At 38.0% G+C, this 21714-nt stretch overlaps 1 protein-coding gene across 5 annotated transcripts in view; it reads left to right on the top strand.

Moving 5' to 3' along the window:
* LOC136877551 (uncharacterized) overlaps positions 1-21430 on the top strand; it is a 41140-nt gene extending 19710 nt beyond the window's left edge. For all 5 annotated transcript variants that reach the window (XM_067151684.2, XM_067151689.2, XM_067151686.2 and 2 more), the window contains exon 3: positions 19524-21430. In XM_067151684.2, coding sequence (XP_067007785.1) covers positions 19524-20061 — 538 coding nt within the window. In that variant the 3' untranslated portion in view covers positions 20062-21430. The remainder of the gene's footprint in view (positions 1-19523) is intronic.
* The last annotated feature ends 284 nt before the right edge of the window (positions 21431-21714 follow it).

The raw sequence follows: 21714 nt of genomic DNA, 5'->3' as shown, positions 1-21714 counted from the left end.
TATCCTAAATATAAAGGACTATTGTGTAATGGAAAGGTGGTTTTTATTAATATAATAACTTCTTATTCTGAAATCCAATACGGTTTTATAATAAGATTCATAACTTGTAATGAAGCATCTCAAAACGTGGATATTATCCACCTCAATGGGTGATGTGAATAAAAATGAGTCTAAGCGAGTGAGCATGTGCTCGCTGAGTGCCTGAGTGTCGATGACTTCCACTCCGCATTTGTGGTGAATAAATATGTAGAGTGGAAGCAGAGCGTAAACTCGAGTGTCTGGAGCAACCACTCAGTGTCACTGATCAAGGTCGTGCACGTGCCATGTATATAACACTTCGATGATTTCCGGATATAGCTTAACATGGCTGAAGACAGTGTGGAATTCCAGACTGCTTTTATCTCCATTTTAAAGGAGCATGCAATTCTGTTTTCAAAGACACAGTTACCGGATAAGAAATACAAGAAAACAAGTGCAATAAATACAGTTCAGTGTGAACTACTTGCTATATTTAACTTAAATATTTTCGTCCAACAACTGCTGGTAAAAAATTACGAAACATGAAAACAAGACTGAAATACCGTATATGTAAAGTAGAATTAAAGTGTACTGAAAATAAATGCATCGTTAAAATAATAGGAGAAGTGGCTGATGAATTTATGCAGAGGGAGAATAACCCTACCATCGGCCGTCTGAAAGGTAGGAAATCATAGCCTGAAAATTACGACATTAATAAATTGAGGAAAATGGAAGGCTTATAACGTAAATAACAAAAATTAATTATGGTGAAAATAATACATTGACAATTGAATGAAATTTTTAAGGAGCTGGATCTGCAGGACTGGATGAGTTGCCGTGCAGTTAAGGGCGCCCAGCTGTGAGCTTGCATCCGGGAGGTAGTGGGTTCGATCCCCACTATCGGCAGCCTTGAAGACGGTTTTCCGTGGTTTCCCATTTTCACACTAGGCAAATACTGGGGTTGTACCTTAATTAAGGCCACGGCCACTTCCTTCCTACTCCTACCCCATTCCTATCCCATCGTCGCCATAAGACCTATCTGTGTCAGCGCGACGTAAAGCATGTTTTAAGATCTGCAGAAGTTGTCATCCCTTCGACTTCCTGCAGATGCGTCATAACTCTGCAAACATCGAAGTTCCTCCAAATTCAGGAGTCATAGACAGGGTCAGGCCGTGATACATCTACACTGGTTGAATTCTTCCTTTCTATTGCAAGTGGCCTGTACATTAATGCTAGGGACGCCTTTTCTGTAAATGTAGTCATTCCCATGAACATGTGGCTTCTGAATTTACAGTCTACAGTTCCGAAAGCTTAAGGGAAGCTAAAACGTTCTTGCCACTTAGCCCGTGCTTCCTGCATCTAAGCAACATTTTTGGAATTTTATCTAATAATCTGCTTTCATTTCTGTTCATGTCAAAACCTGCGAAAATGTTTTTGACACAGTTCTCCGATATGTTGTCACCAACATAACGCAAGAAGATTTACATTTTTTCTTCTTTTGTTAGTGCACCACCTCTTGTTTCTTTGGAGTGCCCAAGGAAATGCTCTGCTAACCATTCAGCATGCTTCTTGAAAATCCACAGCCTGCATCCATTCATCTGACCGGCTTAGGAATGGAATGAATGAAGCCCCCATCTAGCGGCGAGGATAGGAATCGTGACGGCTGCCGAAACCTGTCACACTCCTCTGACTGACAGATGAAATGAAATGATATTGGAGAGTGTTGCTGGAATTAAAGATTACAGGAAAAATCGGAGTACCTGGAAAAAAACCTGTCCCACCTCCACTTTGTCCAGCACAAATCTCACATGGAGTGATTGAGATTTGAACCATGGAACCCAAAGGCGAAAGGCTGGCGCGCTGCCGTCTGAGCCACGGAGGCTCTTCAGCATGCTCTTTTCTGGACCTATATAACACTTTGTAATCAAGTTGAGATGATTCTTTGTGAAGTTTATATAATTTTCTTTTCCGATTAACCACCACCATAACCTCTGCCATGCCATGGAACTTGACACTATCATTTGGAGTCACCTACTGAATTAGCTCAAGGAAACATGAGCATGCACTTACTGGAAAGAGTGCCTGCTTTATCTTTATTCACCAGAAATTTGGAGCGCCTCCTCTGCTACTCGAGTGACTGGAGTGTGTGCTCAATGTTGCAGGTCTGCTGTGAGTGACTGCTACCGACAGGCGGTTTTTATTCACCTCATTGCGAGTGCCTGCTCGAAATTCGCAAGTAAATAGTGCGTGCTCATTTTTATTCACACCACCCAATAACTCCTAAAGTACATGGTGGATTTGCTCGAGAATTTGGTAATTTGCATCTGTTATGATGGCCTCTATGTTGGCGGTGCAAAAATAACAATATCTTAACTCCAAATAGACTTTTACACAGGGGTCGGAACATTACCATATATGGTCACGCCTTGCTGCATGAAGCCAGCTCGAGGCGGCTATGTCACAGCTGTGCACGTCAGCGAGTTCAGCGGGCTTGCCTATCCTCCACCTCACGCGAAGTTTAACACTCATACTTCGAACTTGCTTTCACATAGCGGTGTTTCTGGTACAATATATTGTAGTAAACACTTCAAGCAAAAAAACAAATTGGTATCATGAAATAGAGGAAGACTTAAGGCAGGTGGGGTTTAACAGCAAAATGATAGGAGACAGAAAAGAATTCAGAAACAAAATTAGGAATACAAAATTTATATTATCATGGGTTATAAATTTCATTTTCGGTTCTGTATTGAACTGAGATCATAAATATAATTAGTTATAAAATATTTTATTCCACCTTTTCACTACTATACATTATTTGCAGTGCCTATGCTTATATCATAATGTGTTGCTAGGTACTAGTTTCGACCTCAATTTAGGATATTATCAGCCTAAAATAATTACACTTTTCTATTGAATGTCGTGGAACATTACCCTCTTATGAAATAATAAAAACTAATGAGATTAAAATAGATTGTGATGCTGATGATTAGATAAACAGTCAATGAAAATGTCTAAGTACAAAGTACAAAACAGTGCCTATGAATCTGTAAATTCAAATGTACATTACATCAATTTTACGATGATATTAGGATATTACATAAACATTAAGTATTGTGTAAAGATAAAAGCATAGAAATTTCATAGCATTCTGATTACAATGTCCAGGTTGTTCTGGTGAGTTCTATGGCTATTACACTTTCTTATAAAATTGTGGCTCAATTGTACATTACATCAATTTTATGATGATGTTAGGATATTGTGCAGACATTGAGTATTGCACAAATATAAAACCATAAGAAATTTTCATAGCATTCTGATTACGATGTCCAGACTGTTTCTAGTGAGTTCTATGACTTAATTGCACATCCCTTTCTATGATTGAAAATTTTAATTTTGTACATCACTGGTGCAGAGGTATGTAGGCTATAACTTGCTTAGAATCCAATATTTCTCAGTTTAAGAGTTCAGGTAAAATATATGTAGACCATATATAAACTACTTTTTGAATAATGTTGCTTATGGTGAGAGGTGGAATTCCCACTCCAAGATGGAATCAAATGGAACCTGATGATGAAAGAACAACTGTGTTAACGCAAAGTTCTTGAGAGAAAAAGAAAATAGAGTGAGAATAATAGTGAGGTAGAGCACTCACCTTGCGCGGCGATGTGATGGACTTGGCCGGTAATGTGCAACTAGTGTCAGTGTGAGTTGGAAACGACAAGGAAGGAAGTAGGGGAAGTGGAGGGGGTGTGATGAGAGGAGCTGTCTGGTGAAGCGGGCAGTGTGGGATGAAGGAGAGAGGAGAGGAAGGGAAGAAATGGCGACTAATTTAAGGCGGGGCTGAAGGGTGTGGGAGTGGTAGTAATTGTTTCGGCGCGGTACCCTTAATTAATTTTAAGAACGAGTTTTGGTCTGCTAAATTAAGAAATGAATAGATAAAATAAAGTGTTGGAATTCTCCGTGATTTCATTAAGGTTGTGATTGGCATTAAAATACCGTCAAGTGGGATAACTTCAGCCATACAGGGTAACTTCGGCCACTGACGAATAGCAACACTTATTTTCTCTTGCCTCCTATATTGGAAAAGATGAACTGCTTGCAACAACTAAAATGCACATACAATAGAATGCTCTATCAACACTCAGTAGTCCAAATAACATTGGAGGGCTCATTGTTGAGTCAATCGATTTTTTTTCGCAGCCCCGACTATTGTCTTCTCTGGTAACAGCAGAAAACAAACTGTTCTCTAGCCCCAACATCAATTCTCCATTCCAGCGGTTTATGGGGTTAAAATATAAGTTTGTCTGGTAACTGATCAACACAATTTGATGCATTTTATTCAAATACGTTTTTCAGGGAATAGTTTTGTGATAAAAGTTGTCCTCTACCGGGGTAACTTTGGCCATGACAAGAACGTACGGAAAACATTACGCAGCCGCAGATATTGTAGTTACAATCCTGTTTACTTCAAGAACGCTTTAGAAGAGATTAATAAAGGCACAATAACAATAAACGGGGAAGTTCATCCCAACAGGGAGGGGTTAAGACAGTTTCCATTTTCAATGATGAATAGATGGATATCAGTTGACATGGACGATACACATTTAAGAACCTGATGACGGCTCATATATTTTCTAATTTAGAAGACAGTGTTTTATGAGGACAGTCCACAAGATTGCTTCTTTTCTGGCCGCTTTTTCTCTCCATACAATTGGGCTTTATGATTTCCATACCTTTTATTTATTATTTTTTGTACCATTACAAATATTTATGCAATGCAACATGTAATTTGTAATATCATACAATGCTTGTACACTTAGGCTAAATAAAATAGATTCTTCTTTGGGGAAAAAGTGAATTTGATCACTATACACCTGTTTCACCATAAATTGTTTGTGATTGTTGATACTGGGTGTTTTGCAGTTTTTTTAAAACATTCACGGTGGCCGAAGTAACACTACATCGAAGAAAACTTCGTTTCTTGAGTTATTTATATGGCGGCCGAAGTTACCCCAAAACATGGGGTAACTCCGGCCACTCTTTTGATAATCATTATTCATTACTGAATAACAATTAGAATTATGTTCATATTTAAAAATGAAGAATAAACATGGCAGAATTTAATTTATATTTTTCAGAAAATTAGAGGGAATATTTCACATTTTATTTTAACAAATATACGAAAAAGTGGCCGAAGTTACCCCGTTTTTCGGTACTGATCTAGGTGTATGTAGTAATTTTCCATTATATTGAGTAAAGGACCCTTGTTTACTATTGCAAGAATGTCCATGTCCTGTTCAGTGTTCGTAAAATTATGATTATAATCAACCATGTGCTGGCCGATAGCTGAAAATTTGTTGTATCTTGTTGCATTGATATGCTCTTTATATCTTATATTAAAATTTCTCCCGGTCTGCCCTACATAGAAATATTCTTATTTGAGCCTGTAAACGCCTATTTCGAAAAACTACTGACCTTGTTGATATGTGATGTATTGTATAAGATGTGCTTGTTATTATTACTGGTTTTAAAGGCTAATTTAACTCCTCGCTTCATAAAAATATTCGTAATTTTGTGAATTTCGTTGTTGTAAGTGAAGGTAGAGAAAGATGCATATTTTGGTACTTCTTTTTTAAGTATGGTTTTAGAGCGATGTTTATGTTTATTAATTATGCTTTCTATGAAAAGGCTGTCAAAGCCATTGAATTTTGCTATACTGCGTATTATGTTCAGTTTGTTTGATAGATCCTTCTTGGACATGGGTACGTTGAAAGCACGGTAGACTAGGCTGTTATAAGTTGCTCTTTTATGGGACTGGGGGTGCATTGAGTCTTGACGTATAGTAGAGACAGATTGGGTGGGTTTTCTGGATGTTTTATAAGTTAATGAATCTGATTGTCTTGTGATAGTTAAATCTAAGAAATTTATTTTTTGGTCTGTTTCTGATTCTAATGTGAATTTAATACGAGAATCGATACTATTGAGCCCAAGAAGGATGGTGGAGGCATTGGTTGATTTTTCTCAATGATTGCGAAGACATCATCAACATATCTGGCCCAGAAGTGAATGTTGTCAAATTTATTGTCAATTTTGTTGTGTTCAAGAAAATCAAGATATATTTCTGGTAAAATACCTGAGGCCGGCGGCCTCATTGCCAAACCATTCTGTTTATAAATAACGTCATTGAACATGAAAAAATTATTGTTTATGACTAATTTCAGTAAATTAATGAAATCTTGAATCTCTAATTGACTTAAGTGCCTATTTTCGTTTAAATTACTTTCAATTATAGAAATTAGCTTTGATTCTTAAGAAAATAAATTTGCTCACTTCAAACATTGATATAGGAATTAGAAAGATGTTTTTGAAGACTTTCGTGTGGAGCGTGGCATTGTATGGAAGTGAAACATGGGCGATAACTAGCTCAGAAAGAAAGAGAATAGAAGCTTTTGAAATGTGGTGTTACAGAAGAATGCTGAAGGTGAGATGGTTAGATCAAATCACAAACAAAGAGATACTGAATCGAATTGGCGAGAGGAGATTGATTTGGCTAAATTTGACGAGAAGAAGGACACATCTTAAGACACCCAGGACTTGTTCAGTTGGTTTTTGAAGGTAGTGTAGGTGGTAAGAACGGTAGGGGTAGACCAAGGTATGAATATGACAAGCAGATTAGAGCAGATGTAGGATGCAATAGTTACGTAGAAATGAGAAGGTTAGCACAGGATAGGGTGGCATGGAGATCTGCATCAAACCAGTCTATGGACTGATGACTCAAACAACAACAACTTGTATGCTGGGGTACATATTTACGATGTCGAAAGAATGAAAAGAATGATCGAGTTGTATACAGTAGAAACCCGCTATAGCGAGTATGGCATATAACAAGAACCCTGTTATACCTACAATGTTTTGCTGTCCCTTCAAAATTCCTATATTAAACTGTGTACTATCCTTCGGTTGCAGCGAGAGCCCTATCACTGACGCATCCATTATTACGAGCGATTAAGCGCGAGCGATTTTTTTCTGTTACCGATATGTATGCACCCCGGCGATTATGTTGCATGCAATCGATTATCATCGGTATCGTTTCCTCGCTATGTCCACTAGCGAGTTATCTCGTCGACATTCAAAGGCAATGTCGGAGTCGATTAGTAGTACCCGTCTTTCTTTCTTGAGGAGTTTGTTTGGGATTGAGGCGTCCTTTTTCCCAGTCTCAAGTCATACGTAGTATTTCACCTAAGTATATTATATAATTTGCTATGCACACACATCACTATTAAAAAACTATTTGCACACGAATAACCATGTGGGTAATGTTTAAATACTAGGGATCACTTCACTGCTATTAACACCAGAAAATATGCTAAGCTAAGCACTTTGAGAAACCATGTAGGAGTGCCATTTCTATGTATGTAGCAAAAAAACAAATGAATGAGGTATGTTCACAACCGTATTTGAGTTGAATCAAGAAATTGGTTGACGAGAGTTATTATGTGTGGTGATGGTTCAAATAACAAAACGGAAATACTTGTTGGCAGAGGTACGTGTAGACTTATTAATTTCTGAATTAAAAATCGTTGTGAGGCGTATTGAGAACATTAGAAAAATAGATGATCACTATCTCCATTTCTGTGTCCACATGTACAATATGGAAGATTAGAAATTTGAAAACGATATTTATACTCCGGTGTTAAGGCATGATTGAAACGTAAACGTATTATATTGATAATGTGCCGGTGCGTATAAGTACTTTTGAAATACCATGGTTGTATAGGGATAGTTGGTTGTACTTGATAATAGTATTTTCCCTTGTTACCAGCAGAAAGTCGCCATAGTGTTTGCCAAGCTTGTTTAGCGTCTTGTTTAATGAGAGAAAAGAAGTCAGAAATCGGAATTTTGATTTGTAGTAGGTTTGAGGTAGTGTGACTTGCCTCCTTGGCTGCAGAATCCACTTGATCATTACCGAAGTGATTAGTATGTCCTTTTATCCAGATCAACGTAATATATACGCCTTACTTCTCAAGTTGATAGATCAAGTGTTTAACCTCATATAAATACATATTATAGGATTGCGGAAGTGCCTGTAAAGCGTGCAGAACACTTTGAGAATCTGTAAAGATATTTACTTTCCGGAAACCGGAATGTTGGACGTATAATAGTGCTTGATAGATCGCATATAGTTCTCCTGTGAAGATAGTTATAGTATTCGGTAGAGGATACTTAAAACTTGTATGTGTATGAGAGTCAAAGAATGCTGCTCCTACTCCATTTGGGGATTTTGCGCCATCAGTGAAAATATGTAAGTCGTGTGGGTTTAATAATACTTTAAGTTTTTTATGAATTGGTCTAATAGATTCTGTCCTTTGGGAAGGTTGGGCTGATAAGGAGGAGGAAGGCATTATTATTTGCGGTTTGAAAGTGAGAGTATCGTAATTGTATGAATGCATGATTAAGCGAGGTGTTCGTAGTACCAAGTCTTGAATATTCTGCAATTCAACGAACGCCATATATGTCGCTGGGTATCTTCCACTTTTTGGTGGACTTTGTTGATAGTATTCATACAATAATTCATTTTAGGGAGAATAATGGTGTTCGATCGAGCGATATCTTTGAGAATAAATTTTTTTGCTAACATTAACGTATGAATATGTAGAGGTGGTTCATTGGCCTCAACTAACAGAGCATTGGTGGGTGTTGTTTTAAGAGCACCAATACTTATGCGTAGTGCGTAATATTGTATTCTGTCTAATTTTAAAAGAGTTTGTTTAGGTGCCAGGTCGATTATATGCGCACTGTAATCCAATGCAGAACGAATTGTGGCTCGGTACAGCTGTAAAGCGGAGGAAGGGTCAGCTCCCCAATGACGCCTAGTTACCGTTTTTAGAATGTTAAGATACCCTTCAGACTTTCGATATAACATCTGAAGCTTGAAATTCCAATTGAGATTTTGATCCAAACAGATACCTAAATATGAATGTTGAGGGGAAAAGGGGATGCTATAGCCGTCAAAACTGATTGGACTTTTATCAAACTCTCGCTTGGAAGTAAAAATCATGGCTGCACACTTACGAAGCGAAAGGTGCAGGCCATGTGAAGTTAACCACTGAAAAACAAGGTGCATAACTTGTGATATCGTCTTCCTGCATTTGTCAATGTTGGTATGGGAAATATAAATTACGTAGTCATCGGCAAAGGCTAATATACGGGCATAAGGAGTTACGATAGATTCCAGTTCTTTCATATATAAGGTGAATAATACTCCACTCAATATGGATCCCTGTGGTAAGCCATGTGATGTTTGACGACTGGGAATGTGGTACTGAGAAGAATTTAGTGTTATTGTACGGTTAGTAAATAATTGGTACAAGTTAGATGTAAAATTAAAGGGAAAACCATGACTAGATAATTTTTCCCATAAAATATGTAATAAGACCGAATCGTAGGCATCCTTTATGTCCAGGAATATAGTGATAGTAGTTTGTTTCCTCCATCGCGCTGGTAAAAGATCGAGGATAATATGATTGGATCTTGTGTACTGCGTCCTCGCATAAAAGCAAATTGATACTTAGGAAAAATGTTATAGTACTCTAACGTCCACGTAAGTCTTAAAGTAAAATTTTGCAAAATGTTTTGCGGATGCACGAACCTAAAACTATTCCTCGGAAGTGCTCTGGAACGTTTGGGCGTTTATGAGGTTTGAGTATTGGAGTTACAAAAAAATGGTTCCATTGCACTGGTACTTGAACTGAATTGAAGATATCATTATAATACTGCAATAATAAAAACTGTGCCTGAGAAGGGAGTAGCCTAATCATATTGTATGTAATGGCATCCGGTCCAGGCGATAAACTATTTGCAATGGATATCACTGTTTGAAGTTCGTGATAGGTTATCAGTTGTAGTAATGTAGAGAAATGACGATCATGAGTTAATGGGGATATAAATGGGAGTACTGCTGAAGCTGGGGTGATCAATTGTAGAAATTCTTCTAATACCGTTTGTGAAAAAGAATATTGAGTTTGGTGCTGGAAGGTTCTTGTAATCATGAGAATTGCATTCCATAATTGTGTAGGAGGTAGATGCGAGGTTAATGAGGAGAGAAATTATTTCCATGCCTGACGTTTCTTGGAATTAAAAATGAGTTTCGTTTTAGCAACATGCTTTCGTAATTGCAAATAGTTGTATTGAGTCATAGACTGACGATATAATTTGAATAACAGTTTGCGCCGAGAAATTAGGTCGTGACAGTCCTTATCCCACCATTTAATTGAGGGAACCGGGGGAGGGCTAGATGTTCTGATGGGTCTGCAAGGGTGATAGGTGTTTAAATAGTGAGTCAAAAATGTAAATAAGAACGGAAAAGTTATATTATTACTACGCTCATGTTGTAAAAAATTATTGACGTATTCGCAATAAGCTTGGGGATTAAAATTTTTTATGAGCGTGTGTTACTTATTTTTTCCATGATAATGATGTCGTGATGCATTTACTAAGACCATACGTGATGAGGATGGGAAAATGATCGCTAGTATGAGTATCTGCCAGAGTATGCCATGTGGTGACTGAAACCATGCTCGTACGGCAAAGTGTTAAATCGACCGCACTAGGTGAGGAACCTGGAGGTGAAAGACGAGTTGGAGAACCGTCAATTAGAATTGAAAAATCGTGTCTATTGGACATTAATAATAAATTTGATCCTTTTGCTGTATCTGTTGCACTTCCCCATTCAGAATGATGACAATTGAAGTCTCCGCAAACGAAGATGTGTTGAAACTGGTCAAATTGAGCAAAAAATTGCGACCATTGATCTTGCGTAATAGATATATGTGGAGGACAGTATACATTTAGAAAACAAATATTATAATAAATGAGTCCTACTGCATAAGTGTTCGGTATAAGATATTGAAAAGATAACGTAGTATAACTTAAAGAATTCTGAATACATGTGGCTACCCCATCATATCCATCACCATCCTGTCTTATTATATGATAACCAGATATTTGAAAACGAGAGCGAGGTTTAAACCAAGTTTCTTGTAAAAATATGAGATTAGCCTGAGACTCTTGTATTAGTAATTGTAGTTCGTGTCGTTTGGAAATGACACTCATACTGTTCCATTGAAGAATTCTGATCATGAACTTATATTAATGATGTGATATCTTAATTTATAAAGGGCAGTAATGATTTGGGGTTCATGACCCAAAAGCTGTATTAACATTACAATGATGCGTTGTATTTCTTGGTGAAGGTATTCCTTCGTTGTATAAGAATGTTGGGCCTGAGAGGCAGAAATATTTCTCTGTACGCGGTGTTGAGGAGAAGGCTGAGTAGGCAACACTGGTTCAGTTGTTAATGATGTACTTGGATGTGGAGTTAGTCGATCTGAAGGAACATTTTCGTTACGGAGAATGGCTAAATAACCCTGTTTATCATAACCTGGTTCAGGCGCTGGGGGCTGAGATTGCATAACTACTTGGGTGAATTTCCGTTACCGAGGATTTTCAGCTGGAGGTGACCTACTTTCGTGCGATAATGGGGGAAACTGATTAGGTTGTTGATCCGGATAGTACACCGGAAGAGCTACTCTAGCTTTTGCCTCAGGAAATGATATGTATTCCGTACTCGTGAGTTTTTAAATTTGAACTTGGTATTTTTGTTCGGGGCATTCAAATGATCCCGTGAGATGGTCTTTTTTGCAATAGGCACATTGAATAAATTGTTCAGTACACTGATTAGTTGCATGTAACTGTGAGCATTTACCACATCTGTAGTTTTTTGCTTGACATTGCTTTTCGGTGTGACCATATTGCTGACACTTTCTGCAACGAATTGGTGAAAAAATAAAAGGTTCTACATCCATGTATACTTTATACAATGCTACTTGTTGAGGAAGGGATTGTGAACGAAAGATAACCTTAACGGATCCGGTAGGGAGATACTCTGTTACACCATCTTGTACGACTTTACGATTAAGCCGTTGAACCGACTTAACAGGTACTGGAGTGTCCAAATGATTGAGAATTTCCTCATGGGAAAGGTTCTTATCCACACCACGTATTATACCCACTCGGAATACTTGTGATGAGGGAATATACACCTTGATTTTCAATGATTCCAGTATAGGGTTTCGCAAAAACGCATTAGCTTGTGTGGCAGTATGAAAAGTCACCTGGATTCTGTTTCTACCCTTTCTTTGAATTGATTTAACGTGTAAGTACTGTTGGTAAAAACGTCGTCCAAGGGCCATAGGGTGCAACCGACCGAAGTTCTTATCTACAGTGGATTCTACGAAAAGTATATATGGACCGTAATGAAATTTGGTATAATTCTCAGGTGTATTATCCACTTGCTGTACTGTTGATCGCTGATTGTGCTGGTTATCAGTAGAACGATTTTGGGTTCCTGTAGATGTACTTCGTTGATCACTATTGGTTAAATTGGGTAACGGTGCTTGCTCGGAATCTGAAGATTCATCAGTGATGGGTTCTTCCTCCATTTGAACTTCAATTTCACTCTCCACTAATATATTATCAACTGATACCGGCGGAGGCCCCCCACTGGAGGCAGCCATGGCCTACCGTCCACTCTCTACACACACTAAAAAAAAAACTAGTCACCAAACGCCGTACTCAAGTGAGACGCACACACGAGCTATCGAACCGCACGGCGATTGGTAGCTTAATAGGTAGTAATACCTGTCGACTGCTGTTCCGTAAAGAAAATTCGAGGTTCGTTCCAACACGAGTCCCTGACCGTCCGATGCATGCGCAGTTGAGAGCAAGCATTCCAACACACACCAAATCAATCCCGGACTGATGCATGTACTCAAATCCGGCGTTCCAACATACCTCAAACTGCAGTTACTGACCGCCAGAACTCGTCCGAGACCTGCGGCATGAACCGGTAGTACGGACATGCGCAATGGAATACATACGCGAGGGAGGAAACTCACTGGACAGACCACGTGCGTTTCCACTCCTGTTCTGTTCCTTGTTCTTCTCCCATGTGGTTTGTTAACATTGCCATAACCTCTAAGCGGTAATAATTATTTCTAAATCTGTTAATGAATTCTGTTTAATTGAGGAGTAGAAATAATAAATTAGTAATAATTAGTAAATAACGAATTAATAAATACTCAATAAAAATGGAAAGGTTCGGGGATGTCATTGAATCTTCATCCAGTGGAGATGAGTTGGATATGTAGTTATCCGCTCCAAGGAAGCGAGAAAATTATTTGCGTAAGTGTTATTGTTGCTAGTGGAATTCTCGAGGTTCTTTCTCATCGCGTCATTCTGATTTCACCGTCCAAACTCAGTAGCGATTATTATACTTGTTGTTTTCCATGATAGAAAATGACAGGATCACGGCCACATAAAAGTTAATTAGTTATTTAAAACTTGTAGGTAGTCCTGGTACATCAAAACGGAAACCTGCTTAGCACTTGTTCCACTGCTTTCCTCTCAAACTAGTGGGGCCTAGGAGCGAACTGTGTTGTACATGTTGTGGAGGGATGTATTTGCTATTAAGTGTTTCTCCATTGGTTGGTTGGTTGGTTGGTTGGTTGGTTGGTTGGTTGGTTGGTTGGTTGGTTGGTTGGCACTAAGTTGTGTGTCTATGAAGAGTATGTATTGAGACGAACACGAACACCAAGTTCCCGCGTTCGTGGAATTAACTAGACCTGGCCAGGAATTGGACCCGCGACTTCTATGAAACGAAGGTTGTGACAATGACCTTTGAAAATGGTGTATTATGATGATAAAAAATAAAGAACGAGCAATTTTATTTATTTTATACCGAGTGAGTTGGGCGCGCAGCTGTGAGCTTGCATTCAGGAGATAGTGGGTTCGAACCCCACTGTAGGCAGCCACGAAGATGGTTTTCTGTGGTTTCCTCATTTTTACACCAGGCAAATACTGGGGCTGTACCTTAATTAAGGCAACGGTCGCTTCCTTTCCACTCCTAGTCATTTCCTATCCCATCTTCGCCATGACCTATCTGTATCGGTGCAACGTAAAGCAGCTTGTAAATTTATTTTTACGTTTGTAGTTTGAGATTTACGATGCCTAACAAAAATGTGACAATATCAGCAGTTCCCTTACACAGCATTTTCTGCCGAGTATTGGGAGCTGAAAACGTTTATTTTCTTCCTTACATCGTCAACCATAATCTCATTTAATATCATTCAGTATCTCGCTATATTTCCTTAATCGCAAATATTTAGATATGTATAAACATTTATGTTTCATCCAAATTCTTTTATCAAAGACTATAACATTTCTTTGATCCAATTTACTTAAATCATAGTTCCTTAACAGTGAAATACATGCTTAAGGCTTCGAGGCAGATATCCCTCCCTAACCAGTTAAAACGAATATAAACCATGTGTGTGTATTTCATTCTTTATTAATTTTTAAAATACTTGTTGTACGGTGTTCTATATGTATATTGAATTTCATCAGTATTTCAGTAATTTACCCTTTCCTTTTTCTCACGAATCTACAAACAACTAAACACGGCAAGGTAATACGCGCCAAACTTTTTGTTTACACGTCAGATTGCTGTCCAGGAAGTGTTCCAACATGATCAAGTTCGGGACCAGCCGCTGACCAGTCCCAAACCGGCGCATGCGCACAGGGCGATGCATGAACCCGCCGGTGACCGTCAGAAACTCGTGTAGTGTTTAAGAACCTTGGCCCAGATTGGTTGCGACGAATATTTTTGAAGCCACCATCATGACTGAGCATGGCGCAGGCGAAGTAGGAAGCCATTTTCGGCCCGCGACACGAGGAGCCATCAGCCCGTAATATTGGGAAGTGTTTGTGTGTGTGTATGTATGCGAAACCCAGTCAAATCTACGACACACAGAGATCTGAAATTTTGACATAGGACAATCGCTTAAAGTTGTAGGACTCCATCTTCGAAAACGGTGCTTTTGCCAGTCAACTGTACGTGGACTGTTCAAGAGTTCGAAAGGCAAACACAATACAGTATACATCTTACCTTCAAATGGAAGGGCATTAATATAGTGTATTCTGAAGCTCTAAGGAAACAATATATTTTGTATTATATAACATGGTCTTTTACATGGTTTTAATATTATTTGTACCATCTTAAGCGTTGAAAGTAACAATATAATAAAAATAAAATAATGTGTTTCATGCAATTTACGTCAAAAAGATGCGAGTTAATAAATATAGTGCTTTAATGTGCTGTTAAATAAAGAGTTTAGAAACATCTAACGGTTGAATTACTAAACGCGGGCAAAAGCGCGGGCACATGCTAGTAAGCTATAAATTTCAATTTTTGCTCCGTATTGAAGTGCAATTATAAGAATACATTGACAATATATAATAGAATTCAGGAATTTAGATTTTTGTTGCTTAGTCTACATTGGTGCTGAGCATTGCTAACATGGAAATATTATTTAATCATGTTAACTGGCGATGGTTTTTGTAATTGGCCCATATTGACAAGGAAAATTGTGAAGATGATGATTAAAATGAGAAAAATCATAAAAGAACAATCGCTTAAAGAATAAGACAAGAAGGAGTCGTTGAAGGAAGGAAGGAAGGAAGGAAGGAAGGAAGGAAGGAAGGAAGGAAGGACTCCCTTTACTTTCGATGCCCTAATATCACAGAGTTGGAAGAAAACAAAATATGAAGGCCTACCATATCAAAAAATCATATTCCTTTTGAAATGCGTAGAGTGTGTTTATAATTAATTACACGGCATAAGCCCAAAATATACTTCATGAATAGTTACAAGGGCTGTGAAAGTCTAAATGATAAAATTAATAATTGATTAATATAAGACATACGCGGTCAAAAATTATTCACATGTAATATTTGAAGAATCACAGTTAAATAAATTTCTTAATATTAAAACTCAGCGATCCGACTGTACAACAGTCGCGACCTGTTCTGTCATATATGCGACGATATGTACTCGAAACACGGCGGTTAAGAATGTAAATATTAAGGCTCAGCGTTCGTGTCTGATCTCCTTCACATCCAAAGCAAGAGTGAGAATTAGCAACAATAGGCGGTGTCTTCTTACCGCGTTTGTACTACTCCAGTCAGGTTGTATCTTGAATTCTGAGTTTCCATAAGCATTTAGTGAAGTATCGATGTGGTGACGTAATAAATTATGATATAGGCCTAAATTATGAGATATTATTCCATCTTCTCAAGTTCTGTTATCAATTACTTCATTTTATGAAAATTGTCATGATGACATGTTGTCATTACATCGCATTCAAAGACTATTATTACCATAAATTGTGTTCTCCCTGACTTAAAGATTACTTATTCAAAATCCATGAGGAAAATGTCACAATAAAACTTTCTTGAAGAAAATAAGTCATATCCATCAATATGGGCCTAATGATGAAATGCATTGCTTATACGTAGTCCAAATATCTCAGTCCTTTCGGGAGGTTGCAACAACAACAACAACGCAATTTGTTTACATAGGAATTTTACAAGACAAGCACTGCTATCCTCTTATCAGCTGATTCCTTTCTCACCCTTCCCAATGAGCAAAGTCATGCTTGGTTTATGCGACAACTTCCCTTCACTGACCTTGCCTCATCCCTATCCCCTCTAGCTTCAGTAGACTTAGTTTGCCACTGCTGCCTGAAGAGTTACTGAAAACCTAAAAACACTGTCATTTTAATTATTAATTTTAAATTTAAGGATAATTTCTTTGCTCATACCTGATTTCAGTAACACCCTGTAAAGTGGCCCACTTGTAAGAAAGGTTAAGTGTGGTCAATCTTATTATCTTGTTCTGTTAATAATACATCTTTTTTGAGATGAAGGTTTTCTTTTATTGATAGTATGGTGAACAATTTCTGCAGGGATTGTTTTAATAGAAGAAAATTTTTACCATAATGATTTAAGTAATAATGAGGATTTACTGAAGTTTTATGCTGCACACGGTTTGTAGCGATAGATTTTGTGACAAGTGCAGTCAAAATCACTATTCTGGTTACCTTGCAGAATTTCTTTTTTAATGTTCCTATCCCTTTCCTGAGATTTCATCAGTTCTTAAGGCAGCAGTTCATATTTATCCTCCTGAACATTAAAGGTAAGTTTTGTCACATTATTTATTAGTCTCTTTATAGCTCATTTAGAAGTGTATATATATATATATATATATTTTTTCAGTAAGTCTGCCTTGATTTTATGTTCTGGTGAGTGAAAATATCATCGGTCTGGTTTACTTAGGTCTGGCGAGTGACAGTACTATTGGTCTGCTTTGGTTAGGGCCTGTGCCACCGTATCTTTGTATTGTGTGCTCTGTACATAGACTTATATATTTCTGGGACTTACGTTGTACGGGTCACCTTACATATGTGCTCATTTCTACTTTACGTATTGTCACCCACTCCTGCCCATCTCAGACTGCCACCATATTGCATGTTCAGTCGTTTCCTTCACATTCTGTGACATCACGTCCTCACCTGTTCTAATGTAGCTCTTATTTTCTCGAACCGCCCTATGGTTTATAAACACTCGCCACCTCATCTGTCTGGCAGATGAAATCGAGAGCTTACTCATTGTGCGTGCATGAACACAAAGAACTTCATCTGAGAATGTGAGCTGCACTGCAGAAAACAACACCAATCCTTTCACGGAATTTAGGATGGCTAGATGCCTTTCATTGTTCAGAGTTTCTGACCAACTCCGTGCAGTTTTGAAACAAAACCTAGGTTATTCAAGCTCTATCTGTTTGCAAGGTCATTAGTGTCAAACAAGAAGGGCCCCTGGAAGATATTTCACCCAGCTAGTTTTATCTTTTAAAATATGCACCGGTGACTCCCTGTGATGTCGAACGCGTTGCTTATGCTATTATACAAGGCTGAGAAATACAAGGCCTCCCTGGTCGTGAAACTGGTTCTTGCTTGGGCTCATGAAACGCATCGTTTTGCCGCTAGGTGCGCACTTCTTAGTCATAAAATTGCGCGGGCGAGGTACTCATTCAAAACATTCGCGAGCGTGTCAAGACGTATGTTTGTATTTTATGAACTTTCTTGTGCTAGTGCGGGTGATTATAAGTTAGTGACTGAAATTAATGACCGTATTTACGTAATGTGAACATTGGATAAACTTTAAAAACAGGGTATACTGTAGTGTTCCTTATTGCAAATCAAAGATCTCAAATGGGTGTGGTATTTCATTTCACAGATTTCCGAAAGATGAGGAACTTAAAAACTAAATGGTGTTTGGCAATTTCTCGTCAGAGAAATAGACTGGAATCTCTGTGGAAACCTAGTGTACATTCCACTGTTTGCAGTAGGCATTTTAAGGACTCAGATTATAGTGTGTGAGCACAGCACTAAAAACCCTACTTCCGAACGTCATTCCATCCATATTTCAAGACTTTCCTGGACATAAGCAAACACAATCACATACAGGAAGACCACTTAAGAGGAAGGCTTTAGAAGTGGGAAATGAAGCTAAACCCTACAAAAAAATTGAACTTCATGTGGAACCAAGCACATCTACAGTCAGTGAAGAGAATGACCCTCCACCTGTACTTATAAAACCACAACCACACAGTGTTCTATTAAACATAAACTATACTGCACTAAAGTGGATTTGAAACTTAAAAGAATAGCCAGGAAATGTAGGAAACAAATAGCTGCTAACCAATTTATGAGTCTCATATTTCAATATTTTATGCGTATTGTTTAATCTTTTTACATATTCTTCTCTTTTAGAAGCCTCCATGGCTCAGGCGGCAGCACGCCGGCCTCTCACCGCTAGATACCGTGGTTCAAATCCCAGTGACTCCATGTGAGATTTATGCTGGACAAAGCAGAGGCAGGATAGGTTTTTCTCCGGGTACTCCGATTTTCCCTGTCAACTTTCATTCCAGCAACACTCTCCAATATGATTTCATTTCATTAATCATTGCCTCAGAGGAGTGCGACAGGCTTCGGCAGCCGGCACATTTCCTATCCTCGCCGCTAGATGGGGGCTTCATTCATTCCATTCCTGACCCGGTCGAATGACTGGAAACAGGCTGTGAATTTTCATATACTCTTCTCTTATATTCTTGTTTAGATGTTATGAATATCTTTCTTTTCTTAAATTCTGTTCTCGTTATTAATATCTTATAGGCTTTATGCAGCTTCTTGCTCCGAACATGTCCACTTCCTTGAGTTAGTTTTTCATTTGTGTTTTTTAAAACAGCGTTGGTCTTAACAATTTGAATATCTATTTTGTCTTGGTCACTACCATTGCGATCTTATTTGTTTTGACTTGGCATTACTCTACTTCCTTGACATTTTATATAATTTATTTTGCTGTGTCGAACTTCATTACTAGTAATCAGATTCGTCTTAATTCGATTGAGCTTAATTTCTGGAATAGTGGAATGGCACAATATATTTATTTGTTTACATGTATGTCATGAGTTATATTGCATATTCTATACTTAATGCAGATTGATTGATTGAATACAGGCTAATGATTTTATATGGTTCTGTTTACAGGTTTGGCAAGAAAGGTGACATTGGTAAACAGATGTACAGTAGAAAGTTTTTAATTCATGCAAGTGTTGCATATGTGGGTGTTGATGTATACTTGAAAGGCAAGTGTAAAGATACCAAGATGCAGTATACAACAAACATTAAAATAGGTGAAGAAGGTGACGTAGAAGAATCTAGTTGTGAATGTTCCATCCAGGATGGAAATACAGCCAGCTGCAACCATGTAATTGGGTTGTTGTTTGCAGCTGAAGAGATTGTACAGGAGAGTACTATTAAGCTGCACAAAGGTCAGAGGCATCAGGAGAAGATTATAAATAATACTTGTTTTCGCACAAAAAGGACTATAACCAAAAGGGACGGCATAGTATTTAACCCTATTCCACGACGGTATAGGAAGTTACCTCATTATAATGATTGGGTTAGAAATTTGTGCACAACATTTGGACCTAGTACTATGCCTATTAAACAGTTGTTTGCCCCTGCAGAAGTTGACAGTTTTAAATGGGATCACTCCTATGGCAAAAGTGATAATGGTTGTTAAACATCAGTAAATTTTACATAATTGTATTAAACAGTCATGATGAATTTCAGACTACATGTTTATCTGTGTCATGGGCATAACAGATGCAAAGATGTGCTTGTAGTAGAAATTCCAGTTCAAAGTTTATTCTTTACAGCTTAACTGTTAGGGTCTATTTTAGATCTTACTTTACCGGGCGAGTTGGCCGTGCGCGTAGAGGCGCGCGGCTGTGAGCTTGCATCCGGGAGATAGTAGGTTCGAATCCCACTATCGGCAGCCCTGAAGATGGTTTTCCGTGGTTTCCCATTTTCACATCAGGCAAATGCTGGGGCTGTACCTTAATTAAGGCCACGGCCGCTTCCTTCCAACTCCTAGGCCTTTCCTATCCCATCGTCGCCATAAGACCTATCTGTGTCGGTGCGACGTAAAGCCCCTAGCAAAAAAAAAAAAAAAAAAAAAAAAAGAGATCTTACTTGGAGTGAGTATTTGTATTGGTCTACAGATTTGAAATATCAGTCCAGCACAATTCTTCCTTTGTAACTGCTGTGGACTGGTGATGATAACTCATTGACATTGTCGTCATCATTATCATCTTATTCAGGCAGCTGTGTTAATACACATGAGATCTTCAAAATGTAAAGTTATCTCCTTGTGATCTAAGTTCCTTCTACATCTTATGATTACAAGGTTTAAAACTACATAAATTTGCAAGTTGCTCGATTGCTCTTTTTGAAATTTTGAAAACTAAATCAGAACGTGGCTGAGGATTTAGACATTTCTGGAATTACTCTAGCTCTTTAGAATCCTCCTAGTTGTCGATGGACAGCAGATGTTGGAATGTTTATGTTGTTGTCGGGATGATATACCGGGGCTGGAATAATTTATTTTGTTTCTTTATTATACTCGGTATTTAACCTGTTTAATATGCACTGTTACCCATTCTGGATCTATAGAAAGATGAAGCCCAAAGTGGATATCATCATCATCATCACCACATTTTCCCTTGTATGTGGTATCTGCTTTCCTGCATTATTTCCTCCACTTCAATTGATCCATTGCATCCTTGGGCCTCAGTTTTGTGAGCCAGTATCATTTCTCGCCTGGTCCAGTCAGCTTGTTTGAGGTTGTCCTTAAGGTTGACGACCCTCCACATTCAGTTGAAGGACAGTCTTGGAAACTGACGTTCCACTGCTATGGAGTACTTATTTATACCATCACATAACAATTATTCCTTTACCAGCATTCAATATGTACTGAAGATTTAAAAGTCTGTGAGACCTACTTCAGCTAATGAATTAATATGTTTGTTTAATAAATTGTTGAGTTGTTGTCATAGAAACATATATATTCTGAGAATGTTTATTATCATTAATGAAATTAAAAATTCTTTAAAATATTTCATCTTTCTCATATTTTCTCTGTGATTTTCTTTTGCACATCATCGTTCCTAACCTCATTCCTGATCCTGTATCAGAAACAGGACTATGGTGTAGACATACATACATAATAGACCCCACAATTAGAACCAAGGCATCATCCACTCAACCACATGATGTACACAAGGAGAAATATGATATATATGAACCTACAATTCCTATTACACTGAAAAATATCATCTGGACTCCATAGATGTTTTATTTATTTATTTATTTATTTATTGATGTCTTTATTTGT

The sequence above is a fragment of the Anabrus simplex genome, chromosome 7, assembly GCF_040414725.1.
Source record: "Anabrus simplex isolate iqAnaSimp1 chromosome 7, ASM4041472v1, whole genome shotgun sequence".
NCBI lineage: Eukaryota > Metazoa > Arthropoda > Insecta > Orthoptera > Tettigoniidae > Anabrus > Anabrus simplex.
Note: the sequence above shows the minus strand (reverse complement) of the source record. Positions and strands in the feature narration are given on the sequence as shown.